Source organism: Physella acuta, unplaced genomic scaffold, assembly GCF_028476545.2.
Source record: "Physella acuta isolate Inbredline_101_S28 unplaced genomic scaffold, ASM2847654v3 ptg002634l, whole genome shotgun sequence".
NCBI classification, from domain to species: Eukaryota; Metazoa; Mollusca; class Gastropoda; family Physidae; genus Physella; species Physella acuta.
Genome location: NW_026734084.1, coordinates 6,130 through 30,720, shown reverse-complemented (window position 1 = coordinate 30,720; position 24,591 = coordinate 6,130). Strand labels below are relative to the sequence as shown.

Sequence of the window (24,591 nt, the reverse complement as noted above, 5' to 3'; positions counted from 1 at the left end):
TTTCAATATTTCTACATTGTTAGTACGAAATTCACAATAACAATCAAAAATAAAAAATAAAATAAACGAAAAAAATTACGTTACGTCGAGGCAAAAATAAAACAGAATGTTAGTACGAAATTAAACACACACACAATATATCATATACAGGCAACATTCTATTTAAATGTTATTAATAAAACTGAATGTTTAGTAACATTCCTCCACAACAGTAACTATTCACAAACATTTGTATCACTTTTTAACTTCAAATATCACAATTTTCTTACATTTAAAAAAAAAACCAATCACATTCTATTTTTTAACTTTAAAATACTAAAATCGCCATGCTCAGGGTTATTTCCGTCTTGAGAAGGTCAAGGGCATGTCGTCTGCGCACTTAGTAACGGGCAGATACACCATCTTGGATTCTGGGTTAAGCAGCTTCCAGTTAGCCAGACGTGCCACCTCGATCAGGAAGACGGCCATTTCCGCTAGTGCCAGATTCTTCCCGAGGCAGGAGCGAGGGCCGATGCCAAAAGGAATGTAGTTGCAGGTTTCAGCTTTTCTCAGCATTTCCTGTCAGGCGCGGAGCAACAAAAAAAAATAATTAATTAAATTACTGATTTGTTGCTGTGTTGTAATAGTCATAGAAATAGTTTATTTCAATGACATTCATAAATATTTTTAAATAGCAACGCAGACATGAGCTGTTGAATGCATATAATAAAAGGAATTAGATATATAATTAGCATTTGGTAAAATTAAGGCTACTAATCAGTATATGACGAAATTTAATCAGAAGTACTAGATATGAATAACGATCAGTAAATGATACTAGGTGTATTCAGGACAATTGTTCCACTGTCGTTTATAGTTAATGTAGGCTTACTGACTAGCAAATAATTGTAGTTAATGTCATGCTTCTGACCAACAAATGACATGTAGTCATTGCATGGCTACCGACCAACAAATGACATGTAGTTAATGCATGGCTACTGACCAACAAATGAAATGTAGTCATTGCATGGCTACCGACCAACAAATGACCAGCTAATGACATGTAGTTAATGCATGGCTACTGACCAACAAATGAAAGGTAATTAATGCATGACCACTGACCATCAAATGACATATAGTTAATGCCCGGATACTGACCAGTAAATTTTTGTCCTTCCACCTTTCTGGAAGAAACTCGTCCCTGCGTTCGAACACATTCGTGGTAAAGTGAGTATCTCTGATGCTATACATCACGGTCCATCCTTGTGGTACCTGCCAGTTCTGATTGATAAAAGAGTATATTATAACTTACGTTATATCTAAGTAGACCAATAAAGTTTTGTTGTTAACTTAAGATTATTATGCGGTACAGCGATAAAAATGCTAACCTGAAAGTCTTGAGCTTGAATCCGGGTTTGAGTCAGTAGAATGGGTACCCAACACAAGTTGGGGAAATTAAAGGGGGTAGGACATGGTGCTGACCACACTATCCCTTCATATGCCGAGGTCAAAGAAACAGGTGAACTCTACTTTACTTACCCCATGAACCTCCAAGTTCGAAAGGGAACTTTGCTTTTACTATAATGCAAAATATTTTTTTAAAAAGATGAGTAGTATATACTTTTACTGTCATGCCTGATTGCATGTTATAATTTACAAATAATCGTAATCCGTATAAACAACAATATATTTTTGTTGTTATATTTTGAGAAATATAGACTACTTGATGTCAGGTTTTAATTTAAGAGCAAACTTAAAAATATAAAAGTACATAATTCTGTACCGTGACAGCAACAGGGACTTAAAACAAAACAAAACAAATGACCTTACCCCAACCTCTAGGGTCTTCTTCGCTTGTCTAAAAACACCTCCGACTGGAGGGTGTAGCCTGAGCACCTCCTTGATGACCCACTGGGTGTACTCCAGGCTCTGTAGGAGGTCATAGGTCAGGTGGGTGCTCATATCTACAGATAGAAAAATTACTTTATCAAAAATTAGTTACTGAAAATGTTAAATCATCATAGTTTGAAAAAGAACTATTAATTAATTAGGACATTACAGTATGATGTAAATCATTGGGTTGATTAACACAAAAGATTTTAACTGTGGCATCGAGTACGAAAGACGCCTGTGTTTATAGAAGTGGTTCTAAACCTGGATTCGATCGAACCTCAGGGGTTTGGCGAGTCAGTCTCATAGGTTCGGTGGATGTCAAGACACATACCCGACTCAGGATTGAGGATCTGATTATGTCAGTGGGGACGATACAAATATCAAGAAGGGTTCGGTGAATGAAAGTGAGAAACAGGTGGGGTTCGGTACCACTGGTCAATAGACATAACTAGATGTTGAGAAGGACCTTTCCTATATGTGGACGGTCTATGTAGTCAGATACCTAGAAGAGGACGTAGATTTGGTCTTCATTATCCTTATTGAGATATTGTTTTTTAATCATGTAAAGTGTTCCCAGGCAAGACCACCCCCTCCCACCCATTAACACCTACACACGCCCTTGATCGACCCCCATCTCCCCCACACACAACCACCTACACACGCCCTTGATCGACCCCCATCTCCCCCACACACAACCACCTACACATGCCCTTGATCGACCCCCTCTCCCCCACACACAACCACCTACACACGCCCTTGATCGACCCCCATCTCCCCCACACACAACCACCTACACACGCCCTTGATCGACCCCCCCTCTCCCCCACACACCAACACCTACACACCGCCCTTGATCGACCCCCTCTCCCCCAACACGCCACCACCTACACACCGCCCTTGATCGACCCCCATCTCCCCCACACACAACCACCTACACACGCCCTTGATCGACCCCATCTCCCCCACACACCACCGCCTACACACCGCCCATGATCGACGCCGCCATCACCCGTACACCTACCTGGGCTCAGCAACCCCTTGGCGTCCAACTCCTGCCGCAGCTTCTCCAAGACATCGGGATGTTTGCCCAACACCAGCAGCAGACACCCAAGGGCGCCGGCCGTCGTCCCGCTCCCTGCGATCAGGAAGGTCACCGCGTTGTCAATCACCTGCTCCTCCGTCAGCCCCGCCCCTTCCTCGCCGGACCCGTGACCCCTGCCCGCGAGGAAGACATCAAGGACGCACACATGGTCCTTATCGCCTTGGGAGTGGAGCCTTTGCCGGACAAAGTCCGTGATGGTCTTTCTAGCTTTCACAGCCTGAATAAGGGACACATAGTCTTTTGCGGACATCTTGTTTAAAAGTCGACAAAGTAGAAAACTCTAAGCAGAACTACTTATTCTTCTTCGTTCTTAATTTTAAGTATATGTGTCAACTGGTTATCCGCCGTTGAGGCCATTGACTCCGATTTCAGCCTGCTTTTTTTTTTGGATTTGGTTCCTTGGCGTTTGTCCAACCAAGAACACACTACAAGGCAGCAGTTGTTTGATTTGGGAGTTGTCTCTCCTAGAAGAGTGGCTGTCTCCAGCTAACGAGCCTCATCTGCCCGAGGGTTTGAACTCGAGACTTTTCTATTTAACAACCATGAGCTTTACCGACTGGACCACGCCGACCCCTAGCAGGCTACTAAAAGCTCTAAAATTGTATTAAGCTAATGTTTTTATATGGTCGGTAGGTAGAACTCAAAACTGCTATTCGGAAAAGTCTGTGTTCGAATCCGTCCATCCTGCTCTGATTGTTACCCAATCAAAAAGACGACCATCACCCCTAATACACACACGATCATCACCATTCAGCTCTGATTGGTACTTGAAACATGCTATTGAAAACAAAAGCGGCAGGGCATGGAACTGATGTTCAATACCTCTTAGAACATCAAGTCCATAGGGGGAAAAATATTTTTTTTAATTTTTCATTTGCCAATTAGATTAACTAGAAGTCTTCTACGTATCATAAAGATGAGATGCATATTTTAAAGATTAAACAAAATATTTTTTCCTAAAATTCAAACATGCATTTTCAGGTTTATACTTTGTACGTTGTCTCACCAGATGAAATATATACTGACAGAACTGACGAATTTACTAACCCACATGATAAAATATACTGACAATTATACAGGACAGAATCTACTAACCCACATGATAAAATATACTGACAATCACACATGACAAAATCTACTAACCCGCATGATAAAATATACTGATCATTATTACATTATAAAATCTACTAACCAACATGACAAAATATACTGGCAATCATACATGACAAAATCTACTAACCCACTTGATAAAATATACTGACAATCACAAATGACAGAATCTACTAACCCACATGATAAAATATACTAATATCACATCTGGGAACAACTACTAACCTACCTGATAAAATATACTAATATCACATCTGGAAACAACTACTAACCTACCTGATAAAATATACTAATATTACATCTGGAAACAACTACTAACCTACCTGATAAAATATACTAATATCATATCTGGAAACAACTACTAACCTACCTGATAAAATATACTAATATCACATCTGGGAACAACTACTAACCCACCTGATAAAATATACTAATATCACATCTGGAAACAACTACTAACCCACCTGATTGTACCCCCCTCCAGGTATCCGAATCGGCACGGAAATCAGGTTCTTGTTGACCTTGACAAACGCCTTTCTAATTTCCCCATCCGGGTCGTTTTCCTTTCGCCATCCCAGGGTCACCTCCATGATGACGTCACCCATGAGCTCCTCGCACGCTGGGAACCCCAGAACCCGACCCTCCTGGCACCACTTGATGATGTGCTCCTGTATCTTCTCCTGGACACAGGGCAGGTAGTCGTCCAGCCTGGGGACCGACAGGTAAATCATAGGACACGGTGGTGGATTGGCAGACAGGCTGACAGGGCTGTAAGCGAGGGCCCCAATCTTTGGGGACTCCATATTTTTTTATTTAAAACAATTTGCAAATTTTTAACTTTTTTTTTCTTTTGAATTGGTTTAAACTAAAAAAAAAATTAGAAAAATTCGGGGATACTTCGACTTTTGTCGAGATAAAATTTTGTTATTTTGATGTGTTTTACAAAAAAAGTTATATATATATATATATATATATATATATATATATATATATATATATATATATATATATATATGTATATATATCATGTGGAATCATCGCCCTAATCACCCACACAATCATCGCCCACAAACCCACTCGATCATTACCCCAATTACCCGTAATATCATCACACTAATCACGTATATGATATGTACAGTCACCACAACAATCACCCCAACACTTCCATCAACTACACTCAAGATCATCATCACCACCATCATCCCATTCAATCATCACACTTAACAGCCAAACCACATAATGACAACCATAGTCACCACCGCCATCAACTTAAGTCAGCACCATCATCTACTTCAGTCACTACCTTAAACATTCACCGCACACAATTACAACCACAGGCAACAATACCATCAACTTCAGTCAACTGTCTCAACGGGCACTACACAAACAGAGTCAACACCACCACCAACTTAGGTCATCATCCTCAGAAGACACCCCACCTCACACAATCACAACCTCAATCAACACCACCATCAGCTGCAGTCATCATTTTCAACAGCCACCCTACCCCACCCCCCACAATCACACCCACAGTCAACACTACCACCAACTTCAGTCATCACCCTCAACAGCCACCCCACCCCCCACAATCACACCCACAGTCAACACTACCACCAACTTCAGTCATCACCCTCAACAGCCACCCCACCCCCCACAATCACACCCACAGTCAACACTACCACCAACTTCAGTCATCACCCTCAACAGCCACCCCACCCCCCACAATCACACCCACAGTCAACACTACCACCAACTTCAGTCATCACCCTCAACAGCCACCCCACCCCCCACAATCACAACCTCAATCAACACCAACATCAACTTCAGTCACAACCACCTCAGCCACAACCACCTCAGCCACAACCACCTCAGCTACAACCACCTCATCCACAACCACCTCAGTCACAACCACCTCAGCCACAACCACCTCAGCCACAACCACCTCAGCCAGAACCACCTGCCACAACCACCCCAGACACAACCACCTCAGCTACAACCACCTCAGCCACAACCACCTCAGCCACAACCACCTCAGCCACAACCACCTCAGTCACAACCACCTCAGCCACAACCACCTCAGCCAGAACCACCTGCCACAACCACCTCAGCCACAACCACCTCAGCCAGAACCACCTGCCACAACCACCTCAGTTACAACCACCTCAGCCACAACCACCTCAGCAACAACCACCTCAGCCAGAACCACCTGCCACAACCACCTCAGTCACAACCACCTCAGTCACAACCACCTCAGCAACAACCACCTCAGTCACAACCACCTCTGTCACAGCCACCTCAGTCACAACCACCTCAGTCACAACCACCTCAGTCACAACCACCTCAGCCACAACCACCTCAGTCACAACCACCTCAGCCACAACCACCTCAGCCACAACCACCTCAGCCACAACCACCTCAGTCACAACCACCTCAGCCACAACCACCTCAGCCACAACCACCTCAGTCACAACCACCTCAGTCACAACCACCTCAGTCACAACCACCTCAGTCACAACCACCTCAGCCACAACCACCTCAGCCAAAACCACCTCAGTCACAACCACCTCAGCCACAACCACCTCAGTCACAACCACCTCAGCCACAACCACCTCAGTCACAACCACCTCAGCCACAACCACCTCAGCCACAACCACCTCAGCCACAACCACCTCAGCCACAACCACCTCAGCCACAACCACCTCAGTCACAACCACCTCAGCCACAACCACCTCAGCCACAACCACCTCAGTCACAACCACCTCAGCCACAACAACCTCAGCCACAACCACCTCAGCCACAACCACAACAGACACAACCACCTCACCTAACTGGTGTTAAGGTTGTCAGCAGCGTCTTCTTCAACCTAGAATGTTCCTCCCCGGTGATGTTCGTGATGCTGCTGTTCCCGAACATCTGCCGTGATGATGTCGGCACCTTCATAGTCAACAGACCCGGCTCTTTGTTCACCAGAGGGGCGATGTACTCGGCGCCTGACACCCTGACAATGGGGCCCCCTAAAATATGGGTCTTGTAGATCTTACCGTACTTTGCTACTCTCTCGACGAAAAATTGGGCACCCTGAAACAGATTTCCAATTAAAATTAATTTTATTTTCAGGAACAATAATAAAATTTGATAAAACACTATTTAAACCAGTATCCGGTTGGAAAACGGTCTGTTGACTGAACCACAAAATATATCCCACTGGACCAGCACACGCCCTTTACACGTCTACACTCCAAATAATCCCTCTTCTCTTTCAATCTCTTGCATACATGAGCACACACACAAACACACACACACATACACACACAAATATATATATATATATATATATATATATATATATATATATATATATATATATATATATAAACCGCAGGCCAAGGTTGATTTGTAGTTATAGATAGATACATCATTAAAATAAAGCAAATGTTATATTTTCATTTCCCTAATTATTTAATTACGTAAATTATTAATGTTGTAACTTGATTGTACATACGTTAGTTGAATGATTGTTGTGGCATTATGGTATTAGGTGTATCTTTGAAAGATAACAATCGGTGTTTAAAGATTCTAAGCAAGAGCGGAATTTGCTTAAGTGTTGACCAAAATATCTACTGAATGGTTCAGATGTATGCTGCTGAGTGAGTCAGCTGTTGTCATGTTGTTGGGTTGAGCTTTCTATTTTCATGGGATTAACTAGAAGGCGAATTTTTTTTTATTTAATTTTTAATTATTTATTTTTTTGTTCATATCCTATGCTGCTTTTTGAGTTGATTATTTATGATAAAATGTTAAGAAATTATAAATGGATTATTGCAATTAAAATTTTTGTTCCTTTTCTCCCATATATTGATAATATATTTTCAAGGGAAACGACTTGCTATGTTATACTTTTTATGTAACATTTGATTTTGAAAAATACTCTAAGAATGAAATCAAAGAATCATTCTTAATAATTTATAGCATTTAGTCTGAAAAATAAATATATTTGATAAAAAGTGGTTAAAAGTGTATGATTGTAAAGCAAAAATAATTTTTTTAATTAATTGCTTAAAACACCTAACCTTCGGATAGTTCACTTGTGCATGTCTTTATTTGAATAAAACAGCAGTAGAAATTACTGAGACAACATCTATGAAGTTCTTATTTTTGGCTCCCTAAAGTTTAGGATCATTTTGAACACCAAATGAAAACGAAAGGTTTTGCAAATGTACATAATGAATATTTACATGATGTCATGTATTTGATTATAAAAAAATTGCAAAGGATGACAGTAAAAGGGGTGAAGGTCAAATGAAAGTGTCAGAAGTCTGGGTGGGGAGAGGAAAGGAAATTTTTCAGAGAGGGTCAATGGGACAGTGAAGCATTTTCTATGTAGGGAAACAACTTAAGTTGACTAGTTGAAAGGGTTTTGTAGTGGTCGCATTGAGTTTTCAAAAGGTTGCAGTGTGAAAGATGAGGGGAAAGAGACAAGATTTAGAACTTTAAATAAGTTCTGGATATTGATGTTGCGGTGGGTGGTGAGGTCGTTGGAACAGTTAAAGGGATTGTGGGGTTATCATGTCTGAGGGTAAAGTGGATAGAGGGGGAGAGAGGAGGGGGTAGATTTTTTTATTTGTTTTAATTTTTATTAATTCAATTGTTTTAAACATTTAAATCAGTAATAATAATATATTTGATGATGTACTTGTTTTAACTGCAAATAAAAGTATTTAAAAAAAAAAAGTTTAGGGTCAGAATTTGTGTTGTCATTGTTGAATGATACACAGCTGTAGATTCAATCCATCGTCAGATTCTTAGTAAACTGTGGTCATTTGTTATATTTAACCCATTATAATTGTTCCCCCTCTGGGTTTCTTTCGGTTTGTACATATCAAACTTATCGCCATCGTATAATTTGCCATTTTGTAAAATATGTTGTAATTTGTTTTATGGAAAATAAAAGTTAAAAAAAAACAAACTAGGGACAGTTTTACATTTTTTTATTTTCAAACCAGATTACCAAAGGGTTTTAAGTAACATCAGACAATCTTAAGAAAGTAAACCTTTATTTCTTGTTTAATAGAAATACAAACAGGTACGATATCTAAAATAATACAACCGATGAAACTAATGCGTACCATTTGGTTTGAAGATAAAACTTCCCACTTATGAATTAACTTGTAGTTACATTTTGTGTCTTTGTATAACATTGCCGTCTGACTCAAGTCTAGGGGCAAATACTGTATTGTACTGGCGACTAAGATTCCACTGGGAGAACAGTCTGTTAGCAAAACTACGCACCAGTAACCAAAAAAAAAAACCACTACGCCCACCCCTACCCCGCACCTCACAACGCAAAAATAGACCCATTCCCCTCATAACCCACCTCCCACATATGTTTCACCCAGTCCTCACACACACGAACTGCTACCGTCTCTCTCTACATACAATTTTCTTGCTAAATTTAATATATATATATATATATATATATATATATATATATATACATATATATATATATATATATATATATATATATATATATATATATATATATATATATATATATATATATATATATATATATATATATATATATATGTGTGTGTGTGTGTGTGTGTACATGTACGTGTACGTGTACGTGTACGTGTACGTGTACGTTGTACGTTGTACGTGTACGTGTACGTTGTACGTTGTACGTTGTACGTTGTGACTGTGTACGTGTACGTGTACGTGTACACGTATATATAATATTAGCCGTCTGTATTTCACCACATTTTTTCAATCAATAGGCATCAGAACATCCCGCTTGAAAACTGTCTGTCGTCTGTATTACACCATTTAAACCACTCCGTTTCCTTTCACTCTCGTATGCTACCCCCCTTTTACTTACGCGCACGAATGATCACCCACCTGTTCTTAACACACATCTTAATTATTTTAATTAATCGAACGGTTAACAAATTTCCTACACGCTCAGCACATTAATGAAAACTAACCCGTTAGAACTGTGTATCTTATGTTTCTACATTCGAACACGCCTATTCTTTTACTACCTTCTCGCAATAAAATATGTATACTAATGTTTATAATAATATAAAACTATACTAATAACATAAATAACAAGAAAAATAATACTACAATAACGCTAACATAATATTGAAAATTAGTAGGAATAGTTATATTATTAATTGTCTTCAAATGACATCACTCATCCAGGTGGAGTAGAGTTTCAAATTTAAAATTAAGAGAGTAAATGAGTGCGGGCAGCTATAGTAATGTAACTGATATTAATATATTTTTTAAATTATTGGCAAAACTGGTTCAACATATATTAGTTTTCGTTAAAAATATGAGGTTATTTTAAAGTGTAGGTAGCGAGGAGTGCATCTTATGAATGGTTTGAGACAAAGGAAGATAATAGGATTAAGGGTTAAAATTCGGCTGAAATTCATGACATCCTATATGGATAACGCTTAATTAACGTAATCTTCATGAATTTAAACAAGGATTATAACATATACTTTACGCAGTGGGAGGGAACAACTTCGCGTATAGTTTTATAGAAGGGCTTAGATTGTGAAGAGGAATCGATGATTCCAACTTTCTATAAGTCACTCGTACCATATCTCGACGTGTGACTAATGTTTCTTCCAGACATTTCTCCGAGGGGGGGGGGGCGCACTTGATATTTTCCGGGGTGGGGGGGGGGGCTTACAACATTTTCCGGGGGGGGGGGGGGAAACTGGTAAAAGTATATGTTGTATATGTTTTCTATGTAAATTTCAATTCGCTCGGGGAGCGAAGGGGGGGGGGGGGGGGGTGGTGGTGGTGGTAATCTTTCTCCGGGGGGGGGGGATGCCTGGAAGAAACTGCGTGTGACGTACCTTCCTCGCGAACTGGATATTTTCGCCCACAATCGGCCAGCCCATACTTCCGGGAGGGAGTGGCAGCGGGCATTTCCGGTCCTTCATATTCTCGCAACGTCGTCTCCATAGCAACGAGCTGAGGTAGACAGCCAGGACTGACGTGAAGGCCAACAGAAGAAGGGTGAGGTGTGAAGGGTCATCCTTGTCCGACCTGAAAATAATAAAGACAGTTTTATTGTTCGACTTGTTTCTGACCATCTGAATTTTTCTTTTTAATTAAAAACAATTTATTACAAATATCTAAAAATTTTGTCATTCAATATCTGATGCTTGTTTTATGTGGCATTTTAATAGGCTGAGATTTTCACTGTAACCACTAGACCTGGTTGTACTATTTCTTCGTCTAATTTCTAATTTACTTCCTGCTAGAGCGCTGACATATTTGCTCATTTCTTCATCTTCATTCATAACCATTTCACTACCATTTTGTGCAACAATCACAAGTTTTAAATCAGTCTCAATTATATTGTGCTCATGTAAGATTCTGAGTTTCTCCTCTGAAACTAGAACATTGGTACAAACACTAATGTTTTCTTTTTTTTTTCACCATTTAGTAGAATTAGATGCACCTCCACACACTCAGTGTCTGATTCAAAATTAAAGCTCATATTTGGGATGCAATGAATTGAATTATACTATTTGGAATGATGAGTTCTGAAAAATTTTTTAGGCAACTTCACTTGACTACTAACTAAAAAGTAGTAGATCTAGTAGATTCTAGAGCCAAGATCTATTCTAGAAGAAGAATCAAAATTCTAGATCTAGAATCTACTCTAGATCTAGACTAGTTGTGAATGTTCAACATGAGTTGTTGCGATCATCTGGATATAATATAATCCTTTACAAACCAATTGAAAGTATTATTTTAATTTGAAAAAAACACTAAACTATAGCATAAACTTAATTTATTGAGCTGAAAGTGTTTCTATAAGGAGGTATCCTTTTTACAAACACATCTGCGTCATGTTTAACTTGTTCTATACTCAAGAAACTTTAGTCACATTAAAAACAATGCGCCCCCTTCCTCCCCCCCTCCATTTGATGTCACAAAATTTATATAGAAAACAGTAAGGGGTTATATGTTATATCAGTGGTTCCCAACCTTTTTCGAGTGGCGACCCCCTTTTATAAAAATTAAGTGACCCGCGACCCCCATAGAATTAAAAAGCCGAAATTAGTATGGAAATTAATAAGCACTAAAATAAGATTTTCTAGTAGACTTTCAATATGAACTACTCTTGATAACTGTTTTAATAGCATGAGTAAAATTGCATACTATTCACTAAACTTTCGTGGTTAAGTTTTTAATTTTTTTTTTAAATTGTTAACGCCAACCTATGTCATTATAATTATCTTAATTTTGTTTTTAATCGAAGAATAGTTTTGAAAATATATTCTCGAAAAGTCAATCAATTTTACGTTTGGGTATGAATGGTGAATACTACACCAAAATTGTGTCTGCAGTTTTTCATCTTACTCGGAATCATTCTGCAAATCAAAGAATTCATCTTGTAATTCATCGGGAATGCTGGCAACATCAAGGGAAGAAGAGAATGGGTAATGCGTGAATGCAGATTCTTCTTTTTTCATCTCAGAGAAATAGCGATACAGTTCGTTTTCAAGAGATTCAAGATGCACAGAAATCTCTTCTTTCAAAATTTTAATTATCTCACAATCAGATTCATCTACCACACTGCAGAGTTTCTCAAATTTACAATATTTCTAAGATTTGTTTTCTTTACCGATTTTGCAGCTTTGATAAAAATGCCCCGAGATTATCATGGAAAGTTATAATATTCGTTCATTTTCCCTGAAGCTTCAGGTTAAGCTTATCTTGATGTTCGAACATATCTGCTAGGTTTGATACTCTCTCTAACCACTCTATGTCGTTTTAAGTATACCAAAAAGCCTTGTTTCCTTTGCACTCCCAAGAACAATTTGATTTCAGATTTCAATTCGAAAACACAATTTACAACATTTCGTTTGACAGCCAGCGTACTGTAGTGTAGAAGAGCAGAACCTCGTGATCTATATTAATGTTTTTGCTCAGTTCTTTGAAGGCTCCAGATTTTATATAATTTACGACTTATACTAGCAATGGACTCTTGATGTCGATTGGTTAAGGCAGCGGTTAGGGAGCTAAATCTTGTCTGTTTTCTGAAATTTGAGCTAAACATGATGGCGCACCATCCGTACAAACCCCCACAGCCGTTCTAACCCAATTTAATCATCCAGTTTCAAAAAAGATATTTCTTTTCTCCATGCTATCTTCACAAAAGAGCAACTCTTTTATCTATGCTATCATCCGCATGAATATAGACACAGACCAGCAACTGCGAACACGAATTCACGTCTGTTGATTTATCATCTTGAAAAGCAAACAATGGTGAAAGCTTAATTTCAATAAAAATGTGTTATTTAACATTTACGTACATGCAGCGTTTGATGAGATTTTCTCCTATTGTTTTTTTTTTTTTTTTGATTGGCATTTTCTATCGCGACTTCATTTGATGCTTGCACTAATGCTGGTGAAAACTTCCTGTTCGATCAAGTCTCTGGCGTTTGCAACTAGCTTCTTATCGACGAAAGAACTCCATATATTTTTTGGTGTATTCCGAATGGCTCGTCTCAAATGACGTTTTAGTTTTGAAGATTTCATAGATTCGTGACTGAGAACAATATTGTACAGTGCGCTTTGTTTCTTCTCTATTACATTTCCAGTGATGTTAATGAAGCCGAATTTCAAAAATTCTTCTAAATATTTATGTTTTGTTTCAAATTACTAAGGTTTAGTATACCAGTTGGCGACCCCCGAGAAAGACCTTCGCGACCCCCAGGGGGGTCGCGACCCCCAGGTTGGGAACCCGTGTGTTATATGTTAATGATAGGCAACTTGTCTCCCATTTTATAATTTTATTTAAATATTTTAGAACCGGTAGATGTTTCTTACCTCCCCTAACCCTTGGCAGGGAAAACATAATGGTATTTGACTATGTATGATGCAGTAATACAGCTTAGAATTCGCGTTTTTTTTTTCTATCTTGGTGCGACCGTCTCACCCACCCTCACCCACCCTCTTAAAAGATTGTCTCACTCCCTTGTTATTTGTCAACAGGGCACCGCTTTGACCACCCCCCCTACCCCCACCTCCACCGCTTATATATCCTGCAGCACGTCGTTGTTGTATTTATACTCAACCGCGTCCATTTATACAGTTACTATAGTAACCGTAAGATCAATAGAAACAACATTTAACACACTTTTACCCATCGCAGATGTGAACCTAACTTTTTTTTTCAATTTTTTAAAATGAACATCAGGAAATAGGTTGTCTTTTACGAAAAGTAGCTTAACCGAATTATAGTTGAGGTGGTACATAAGTGACGTCACGCTATTTCGCTCTATTTCTGCTCCTCGACCTCCCCCCTCCCGTCCTCCCTACCCCTTGTCATACATCATCACAATTGACAGCGCACCCCCTTCCCTAACCCTCCGTCCCAAATTACCCTCACCAACCAGTGTCTCGTATTCTTGAAGAAAGCTCCGAGATAGCTGCATAGGAATAGTATTGGACAAAGGACTCGATAGTTCTAGCATGACTGTGTGTGATACCGTTGTACAGACGTAATCGAGACAGTATTTCAAGCACACAAAATTCAGTGGACTAGACTTCGGCAAGATAATTTACCTTACTCACCTAATGAAATTGCATATTATATCTGGGTATTGTATAAACAAGTGTTTCTTTCAGACTTTTTCTATTGGGGATAGGGGGAGGACTTGAAATTTTCGAGGTGACAGGGTTTGGACTAAATTTTCCACGGAGGCGGACATAGGTAAAACTAATATATTATCTATATGGATTCTATTTCATTCGGCGGAGAGGGGGGGGGGGGGGGGGGCGACGTACTTGGGGGGGGGGGGGGGGGGGGAGGGGGATGCTCAGCATCCCCTAGAGATGCCTGAAAGAAACTGTGGTCTAAACCTAATCCTACCCCTAACCCGAACGATAAATTTAGCCATATCCCTTTTCTTTATACCCTTCATCCTAACCTAAGCCTAAGTGTTGTGGATATGTGAGTGAGAACTGATATCCGATACATAAAATGCTAACACATATCCGATATCCGTTGCCATAACTCTAATAATAATCTAACAAACGCCACTAAATAAAACTAACTACCATGCTCCCTGTGGTCAGTATTTAACTCTATCTTAACCTATCCCGATTCTTAAAAATGTGTGTGAGATCAGGACCGATAACCTCTAGAGTATTCTAACTATTTACTACACAAAGGCCGATAACCTCTTGAGTATTCTAACTATTTACTACGCAAAGACCGATAACCTCTTGAGCATTCTAACTATTTACTATACAAAGACCGATAACCTCTTGAGTATTCTAACTATTTACTACACAAAGACCGATAACCTATTGAGTATTCTAACTATTTACTACACAAAGGCCGATAACCTCTTGAGTATTTTAACTATTTACTACACAAAGACCGATAACCTATTGAGTATTCTAACTATTTACTATACAAAGACCGATAACCTCTTGAGTATTCTTAATTATTACTACACAAAGACCGATAACCTCTTGAGTATTTTAACTATTTACTATAACAAGACCGATAACCTCTTGAATATTCTATTTACTACACAAAGACAAATAACCTCTTGAGTAATCTAACTATTTACTACAACTAGACAGATAACCAATTGAATATTCTATTTACTACACCAAGACCGATAACCTCTTGAGTATTCTAACTATTTACTACACAAAGGTCGATAACCTCTTGAATATTCTAACTATTTACAACGCGATCGTTAACAGCTGACTACACCTTACCTATAATTACACTAGTGTAACAATGGTACACACACACACACACACACGTATGTACACACACACACACACACACACACACACCCTGTCACGTGATTACACAACGTATAAAAACAAAAGCACTTACCCCTCGATAACCCCTGACACCACCACAAGAGAAAGATAACGGCGACCAGCCCAGCACACACCAGTACCAACAAAAAAACTACCAAGAAAACCGTTGCAGTCGCATCATCATCATTTCCCTCCTCTCTCTCCCATCCCATCCCCTCCCACTCCACCTGCCCCCCCCCCCCCCCCCCCCCAGAGACCGCTTCACGTCACATTCTCTAGCCCGGCCTTGTCTGACCCAGTGGCCTACTAACGGTGTCCTCACTGGGTCGACATGGGCAGACAACCGAGTCCGTGTCTTTACACTAACGTCGTTTCGCCCTCCTCCCTATCCGCCCCCCCCCCCCCCCCTTTTTAAAATTTCCTTTTCTTTATCAAAATAATTCTTTTTTTTTTTTAGAAAAGTCATCTTATTTAATTCAATATATTTGTAAACATATAACGTAGACGAATTTATATTTTTTAAATATAAATCTATAGTAAACATAATTACAAAGTCAAACGTTGCGTTTATAGATTTACTATTCTAACATAATATGGGAGATAACCAACTATGTGAAGCTGCGAAGTTGTGCCAGAAAAGTCAGCAGCCATCGATTGCTAAGGAAGGGGAAGAAACCCGGTCATGTCTGCAGCCCAGCGCGCCCACTACACAGACTAAATAACTCAATTGGGCCAATCCAAACAGCAGTTTGACCTAGATGCAGAAATATGGGTCAGCGATGAGTTCGTTCCAGTGATTCTCATTCTCTTGAGGTTGGTTTGTTTTAGCCTCTATATTTAGATTTTAATTTCACAATTTTCATTAAAAGCATTCACATACAAACTTTTTTTTTAAATACAAAACTAGTGATCAATAGGATTTCAGAATTTTTTTTTTTAACAAGTGTTAGTTTTTTTTTCTTATTCGAGAGCGGTGTTAGAACTTCAGGGTTAGAGCTAGATCTACGTTGGTTTGCTTGTTAGATTTAGGGTTTAGAGCAAAGTAAATTTAGGGCAAGGGTAACGGTTTATAGTTAAGCACTTGTAAATTCTTATTTTTACTTTTTTTTTTTTTTTTTGTACAGGACATAAAATTAATTAAACTTTGTCATGTTAGTCCAATAAATTAAAAAATTGCTCTATGAAAAGCTGCATTGTCGCATCTATTGAAATAGTGCGCATGTATTAAATTAGTACGCGCTTGTTTTTTTTTTTAATTAGTGCGCATGTTTTGAATTAATTCGCGTATTTTATTTTATTAGAGTTATTAGTGAGTATATAAGTGTACATTGAATTAGTGCGCATGAATTAAATAAATTTGCGTATTTTCAATTAGTGCCTATTTACTCAAAGTATAATCGTTCCCTTTTCGAACCTGAAGGTCCATCGGGCAAGTGAAGGTGAGTTCCCCTATTTCTGTGACATCGATATAAGAAGGGTCAACACTATGTCCAGGTACATATACTTTACTTTACGTAAATTAGGTACCCATCAGAACTGTGTAGACTCAGTGACGTTCTACTGACTTGAATCCGGATCAAACACACAATACTTTTTGGTTAACAGTCTAGCGCTCGACCGCTAGACCACTCCGTCCCATATTTATTAAATTAGAGTGTATAAATTCATTCCTTGAGCATGTATTGAATAAGTATGCATATTAGTAGTTATGTTACATTGTGAAGCTGTATGGTGGAGGAGGCTGAAAATTCGGGTAATACAGATGCGTCGCGCGACGGGGGAGAGGGGGGGGGGGTCGGACTGCACCGGGTGACGCCATTTAGAGAGTGACACCAAGACAAAAAAATGCAAGATATTTAGAATACATGTTTTTTTTTTTTTTTTTTTGCCAGTTCAATGAATGATTAATTGAAAACAACTGCAAAATTTACAGTGGGGAAAAAAAAGGGGGGGGGGGGGGGGTGACACCGTGAGCTACCGCACCGGGTGACACCCGACCTAGCGACGCCACTGTGGTAATATAACTGTAAGACGACAATAGATTACAACATTTTACTTCTACAAGATGTATTAATATAATAAAGTAGACCCAGGCCAGTTCCTGCTTTAGATTAATGCAACTGGCATGGTTTAGAACCCGTGACTACATCAACCTACTCACCCCCTCGGTATCGGACGTTACCCCCGGGGTGCGAGAACCTCTGAGTACTCTAAGAGAATGACAAAAAGCTATTTGACCTAATTCCTGAGCCAGGGGTGAGAAGAATGTTGAGTGGCTGACACGGTGTAGGGGTACTCACCCACATCCCCCCTCCCCCTTTCCCAAACTTTCACCCTCACCTCAACGTGATAACAAAGTTTTAGAGAAGACAAGTATCGATCATATGTAAATTATTAATATATTCGTAAGTTGAAATCCATAACGAACGCCACAACACAGAACAACAGACCTCCACAACTAACAGGTTCTAGATGATAAAGAATCCGGCAGTCTAAAAATAGAGCACAAAGAATCGTGGATGTTTCCATTACTTGTTTTATTTTTTTTTTTAAATTCTAGTATTACTTAAAACATGAATAGATTTGTATCTATAATTGTATTACATTTTGTTGATTAATGGTTCCAACTTGGAAATAAAACCTGGTTTATGGAGGGGGGTGGGGAGGGGGGGGGGGGTATAGAATTATTTGGAGATGTTATCAATAGCATATTAAATCGTATTATCTTTGGTATCTTATATGCAGTAAAAGTAACCACAAGTTGGAGTCTTGTTTATCTAAAAGTACTTTTTATAAATAGGCTATGAATTACAGAAATAATCACTGCATTTTTTCAACGTCCGTTTTAGTTTGATTATACAGTAGCATCTGAAAGGGCGTGCGGGGAAGGAGTGGGGGGGGGGGGGGAGGACAACAATACGAGGAGGGGATGTGACGCCATAACGAAAAATAAACATAAAATGCAATATTTTTCACAATTTATTTAATAACTAATTAGAGCTAAATACACTTTTTCAGTACATAATTACACTTTCCAACTGAGGGAGGAGTGCTATTATTAGCATCCATTAGCTGTCATTGATTAGTGCTAGTTTATTTCATTAAGGTAGTGGAGTGAGTGGTCATTTTATTATTTTGTTGAGTCAAGATGGAAGGTTGAGAGTAATTTAAAAAACATTTTTTCCTAAAGATTTAAAGATTTTATCTTTTTAACAAATTGTATTAATTTAGCAAGTATAGACTGGGGTCGGGGAGGCACGAGCTAGGGACAGAGGAGGCAATCTAGGGATAAGGGAGGGAATCTAGGGACAAGGGAAGGCAATCTAGGGACAAGGGAGGAAATCTAGGGACAAGGGAGGTAATCTAAGGACCAAGGGAGGTAATCTAGGGACAAGGGAGGAAATCTAGGGACAAGGGAGGAAATCTAGGGACAAGGGAGGCAATCTAGGGACAAGGGAGGCAATCTAGGGACAAGGGAGGTAATCTAGGGACAAGGGAAGGCAGTCTAGGGACAAGGGAAGGCAATCTAGGGACAAGGGAAGGCAATCTAGGGACAAGGGAGGAAATCTAGGGACAAGGGAGGGCAATCTAGGGACAAGGGAAGGCAATCTAGGGACAAGCGAGCTAATCTAACGACAAGGGAAGGCAATCTAGGGACAAGGGAGGGCAATCTAGGGACAAGCGAGCTAATCTAACGACAAGGGAAGGCAATCTAGGGACAAGGGAAGGCAATCTAGGGACAAGGGAAGGCAATCTAGGGACAAGGGAAGGCAATCTAGGGACAAGGGAGGGCAATCTAGGGACAAGAGAGGGCAATCTAGGGGCAAGGGAGGCATTTTAGGGACAAGGGAAGGCAATCTAGGGACAAGGGAGGTAATCTAGGGCCAATGGAGGCAATCTAGGGACAGGGGAGGTAATCTAGGGACAAGGGAGGTAATCTAGGGCCAATGGAGGCAATCTAGGGACAGGGGAGGTAATCTATGGACAAGGGAGGTAATCTAGGGCCAAGGGAGGTAATCTAGGGCCAAGGGAGGTAATCTAGGGACAAGGGAAGGCAATCTAGGGACAAGGGAGGCTATCTAGGGACAAGGGAAGGCAATCTAGGGACAAACGAGGCAAAAACTAGGGCTCGAGGAGGCAATCTAGGGCCATTATAGACTAGGGTTAGGGGAGGCACGAAACATCTAGCAGTTCTAAACTATTTACACAAAAATCTAAATGTACAAACAAGTTTCCAATCGTAACCAATACCTCTTTGGGTGTGTATGATACTAGTTTTTTTTCCCCCACAAAACGTGTAATCGTTTATAGCTTTGTTTTACTGCTTTTAAAAAAGAAATTTCTAGACTATGGATAGTTCGATCTGTGTTAAAGAAATTTCTAGACTATGGATAGTTCGATTCGTGTTAAAGAAATTTCTAGACTATGGATAGTTCGATCTGTGTTAAACAGACCCAGCTGGTTCATGACCAAATTAATATCAACATTTGAACCGTAACGTAAATTTGTGGGCTAGAACATCAAGGGCAGAGTTTCTTTCAGTAATCCCCCCCCCCCTCCACTCTTTCATAAAACATAAAAAATATGTAAATTATATAGAAAGCACATACTTTATTCAGCATCCCGAACACCCCCTTCCCGGAAGTTACAAGTTCCCTCCACTTACCCCAGGAAACAAAAAGGTCGGAAAGAAACCTTGATCAAAGGTGGTCTAACGAATAGGGTCAAACTGCCCAGGAGCGAATCGTCTGCTGTCACAAAGTCTATTTTTTTTTTTAAATTGTTCAATTATTAATTAAAGTTTAATTAAGCAACGTGGTTTGAAAATATAAACCGAATACTCCAGACCAAAACTAAAAATTATCATCTAAGATAGATTAAAGATACCAATGTAATATCTAACTAAATGAAGCTGTAAATAAAATAAATGTTTCAAAATCTGTGTAGGCTTACTCCTATAGTAAGATTTAACTTTACTGCTAAATACTTTTTTAAAAGGCATTCTGTTTTTAAGCAGGACATTTAATAAAGTCACATTTTTATATACACATACTGCTTGCAGTCTAACCTAGGCCTAATCGGGAGAATCGATTTTTTCGACCTAGTTTTTTTTTTTATTCCATTTCTGTGTCAAGGATTGACCCAGAAACATTTTTTTTTTTAAATATACAACAAGGGCATTGCATTCTAAAACTACTGTTAATTAAAAAACGATATAGCGTCCCCTTGATGCTATTTTTAGATTGTGGATACCATAATAGGAAACCTGTTATTAAAAATATTTTGCTTTTTGCTTGTAGCCGTTCAGGATTTAATATACTGGTAAAGTAGGGGGGGGGGGGGGATATGGGGGTGTTGTCACCTGCCTAGAATATAAAACTTGGGACTAAACCAATTATAATTTCTAAAAATAAATTGTTAAAGATATAGGCGTGTACATAAATATATATACCAAATGGTTTCTGTTATGCTGTATATATGGGTCATAAACATTGTGATTTGTAGGTGAATTTTAAAAGAGGGTTGAAAGGACGAATTTATGTTTTAGCAACAATGCGATTTACAGATGATATATAAAAGAGTTAAAAGGACGAATATATATTAGCAACAATGTGATTTATAGAAGATATTTAAAAGAGTTAAAAGGACGAGTATGTCAGCAACAATGTGATTTATAAATGATATTTAAAAATGTTAAAAAGTCGAATATATATATCAGCAACAATGTGATTTAATGATGACTTTTAAAAAGAGAGTTGAAATGACGAATATATGTGTCAGCAAAAATGTAATTTGTTGGAAACATTTAATAGAGCGTTGAAACGACGATTGTTGTGTCAGCAACAATACGATATGTAGATGCAATTTAAAAGAGATTTGAAAGGATGAATATGGCGATGAGTGTGGAGATGTCACATCACACTAGTTGTTTCTTGCCAAATCTTTATTATTGTAGCTACGTTTATCATATAGGGGCCTACCTACAGTTGCGTAGCAAGGACGGGTGTCACCCGGTGCTGCACTTAATGGTGTCACCCCCAGAGGCGTAGTTGACCCTTCCCGGGGACAAATTTTTGATTTGCACCCCCCCCCCCCCTCAAACTTTCGATTTGCACCCCCCCCCCTCAAGTTTTCGATTTGCAGCCACCCCGCCCCCCCACCCCCTCAAACTTTCGATTTGCACCCCCCACCTCAAGTTTTTATCTATATATTTTTGCTATTTTTTGCCTTGGTGTCTCCCCCCTAAATGGTGTCACCCGGTGCGGACTGCACCCTCCGCCCCCCCCCCTCGCTACGCCTCTGCCTACCTCATCCTAATCCTAGCACAAATGAAAACCCCTCTAACTGATATATAACCTCAAAACAATGTTACGCGAGGGGGAAATTGAAAACAATTTTAAAAAACTGCACTGCAAGAGCAGATTTTTGTAACAAATTGTTTGGCAACGTTACTGGCTGACAGCTTCCGCTTTTCTAAAGCCTCATTATAAAACAAAGGCATATTTGTAGAGTGAATCGACAAAGAGATTGATTTTAAAAAAAAATCAATTTTAAATTGGGGCAGGTGAGCTGGGTGATGAATCACATTTGTTTAGGGACAGTAGACGAGGTATAGGGGAGAGGGTGGGGGGGAGGTAATCTTACATTGGTGGTAGAAAAAGGGGGTTTGATAAAATAATTCCCAAAAGTATAGGTGAAAACTTAAGATTATTAAATTTTCGTATTCAAGTTTTGCATTTTTTTTATATTCACCACACCCCCCCCCCCCCCCCCAATCCCCCACACCAAAAACGCCAAGCACATATCAAATAACAACAAAATGTTCAACACCCCTCTCTCTTTTCAAATACCATAATTATACCGACAATTTAACTTTCCTTTCGTCACATTCGTACTTGAAAAGTTACAACTTAAATGCAACCTTACACTTTCTAGCAGTCAACACCGCGCCCCACCACCTCACTATAGGCCTACTACATCAACCTCATCCTTAAAATCAGAAATCCGAAATCTCTCTCTAATGTGACATCAGTTGCGATTTGGTGCCGTGTGCAGAGGCGTAGCGATGGGGGGGAGGGGCAGGGGGGTACATATGTCCCCGGGCGCCGGCCCTAGTGGGCGCCAAAATGGGTTGTAAAAACAAATCAAAATGTCATTTTAGCTGCATTTTTTGAGGGGGGGGGGGTGCAAATCGAAATTTGCTCCCGAGGGGGGCGCCAAATTGATAGTTTGTCCCCGGGCCGCTACCCCTCTGGCCGTGTGGAATGGTAGGTTCGGATCCCGTTGGTTTCTGACTGCCCTGTCTTTACTTGAACTATGTTCTGTACCTTTGCTTATCCTTGGCGTTGAAATATCACTTTCTGTTTATATTGCTATTTCAGTTACAACGCCTGCTTCCATCCCCTCTACACATCAGTTGTAGACAACCACCTACTACAGTAGTAAACTTGCACTGTACACTTCAGATCTTTTGTAAATAAAATATATTGGTGGTTTGCATATTCCCTGTTTATGCATTGTCTATGACTATTTGGCTGTATGATTGTACATCAGTATAGCTCTATTTAGCTATGTAGCTATGTGGTTATATGGATATAGGTTTATAAGACTTTGTGGCTAAATGGCTATAGATGTTTTGGCTTTTTGATTATGTGGCAGTTTTCCTTTATGTCTATGGCGAGTAGGGTAAAGATAATCAAAGTAGAAGTCTAATTATAAGGTTACGAATATGGCTAAAGGCTATTTCTACGGCCTAACCACTTAGACGGGGCTCCAGTTATAATTAGGGAATCGATACTAGTAAATGACCAGCCTTAATACGCTTAGAAGCTTAGCCTAGAATAGACAAGTACGAACTTCTTTGCACGATAAATTATGCGTTTAATTTTTTGTAAACTGCATCTTGCAAAAAGAGCAATGCATTAGCTTCTTCATCAAGTCTACTTTAAAAAAAAAACAACTTTAAGTTAATTCTCAAATTTTCTAGTTATTCAGCGTCAATTTATAAAATTCCAATACTTTTTCGATTAACAGAGGATCATAGTACAACGCGACATATGGTGTAGAAGTCGTTGATCGAATGAACGATAAAAAGGCTGTTGTTACTTACATGATGTGGTGATGTAGCAGCTCCGTGCAGCCGGGATGGCCATCTATACAGCTGGGGATGTCATCATGGCCAAAGTACGACGGCCATGCTATACAGCATCCACAACAGAAAAAAACACAACACACCAAAAAAAGGGAGGTAACACTCCGTAGACCAGACAGCGAGTTATCGAACTTGGCCACAGTACATCCGTCCGTATCAATACGTGGTGAATGCTTTGCTTACACGTGCGCGCTAAACACACCTATCGGAGTGTAATTGTGTAATTGATTACATCAGGCGTGTAAGCTAAAATAAAAAAATACCATGCAGCCCAGTCTACGGCTGAGCCTTGTGTGTTGTATCGTTTCGTTGGGTAAAAAAAAATACGTTTACTTTTTGCAAACAAATTAGAGAGCGCTGCGGAAAAAAGAGAGGGGGGGGGAGGAAGGGGGGAATGTGCAACTGGCTCAGCAGGCTAGCAAGAGGTGCACAATTCGTTAACAACTGTTCCGCTTGTCGCACATTCCATTTAATCGACATAGCGAGACCTAACATTTTGACCTTTGTAAAACCAAAGGGGAAAAAAATA

At 39.5% G+C, this 24,591-nt stretch overlaps 1 protein-coding gene across 1 annotated transcript; it reads right to left on the bottom strand.

Annotated features, from left to right (window-relative positions):
- Positions 1–336: 336 nt before the first annotated feature.
- On the bottom strand, positions 337–24,314 carry LOC131933798 (cytochrome P450 26A1-like). Its single transcript, XM_059290369.1, has 8 exons — positions 24,021–24,314; positions 10,960–11,152; positions 6,909–7,162; positions 4,549–4,792; positions 2,894–3,191; positions 1,810–1,943; positions 1,138–1,260; positions 337–558 (listed from the first exon to the last, which is right to left on the bottom strand). Coding segments are annotated over exons 1-8 (1,470 nt in total). The 5' UTR covers positions 24,023–24,314.
- Positions 24,315–24,591: the final 277 nt, after the last annotated feature.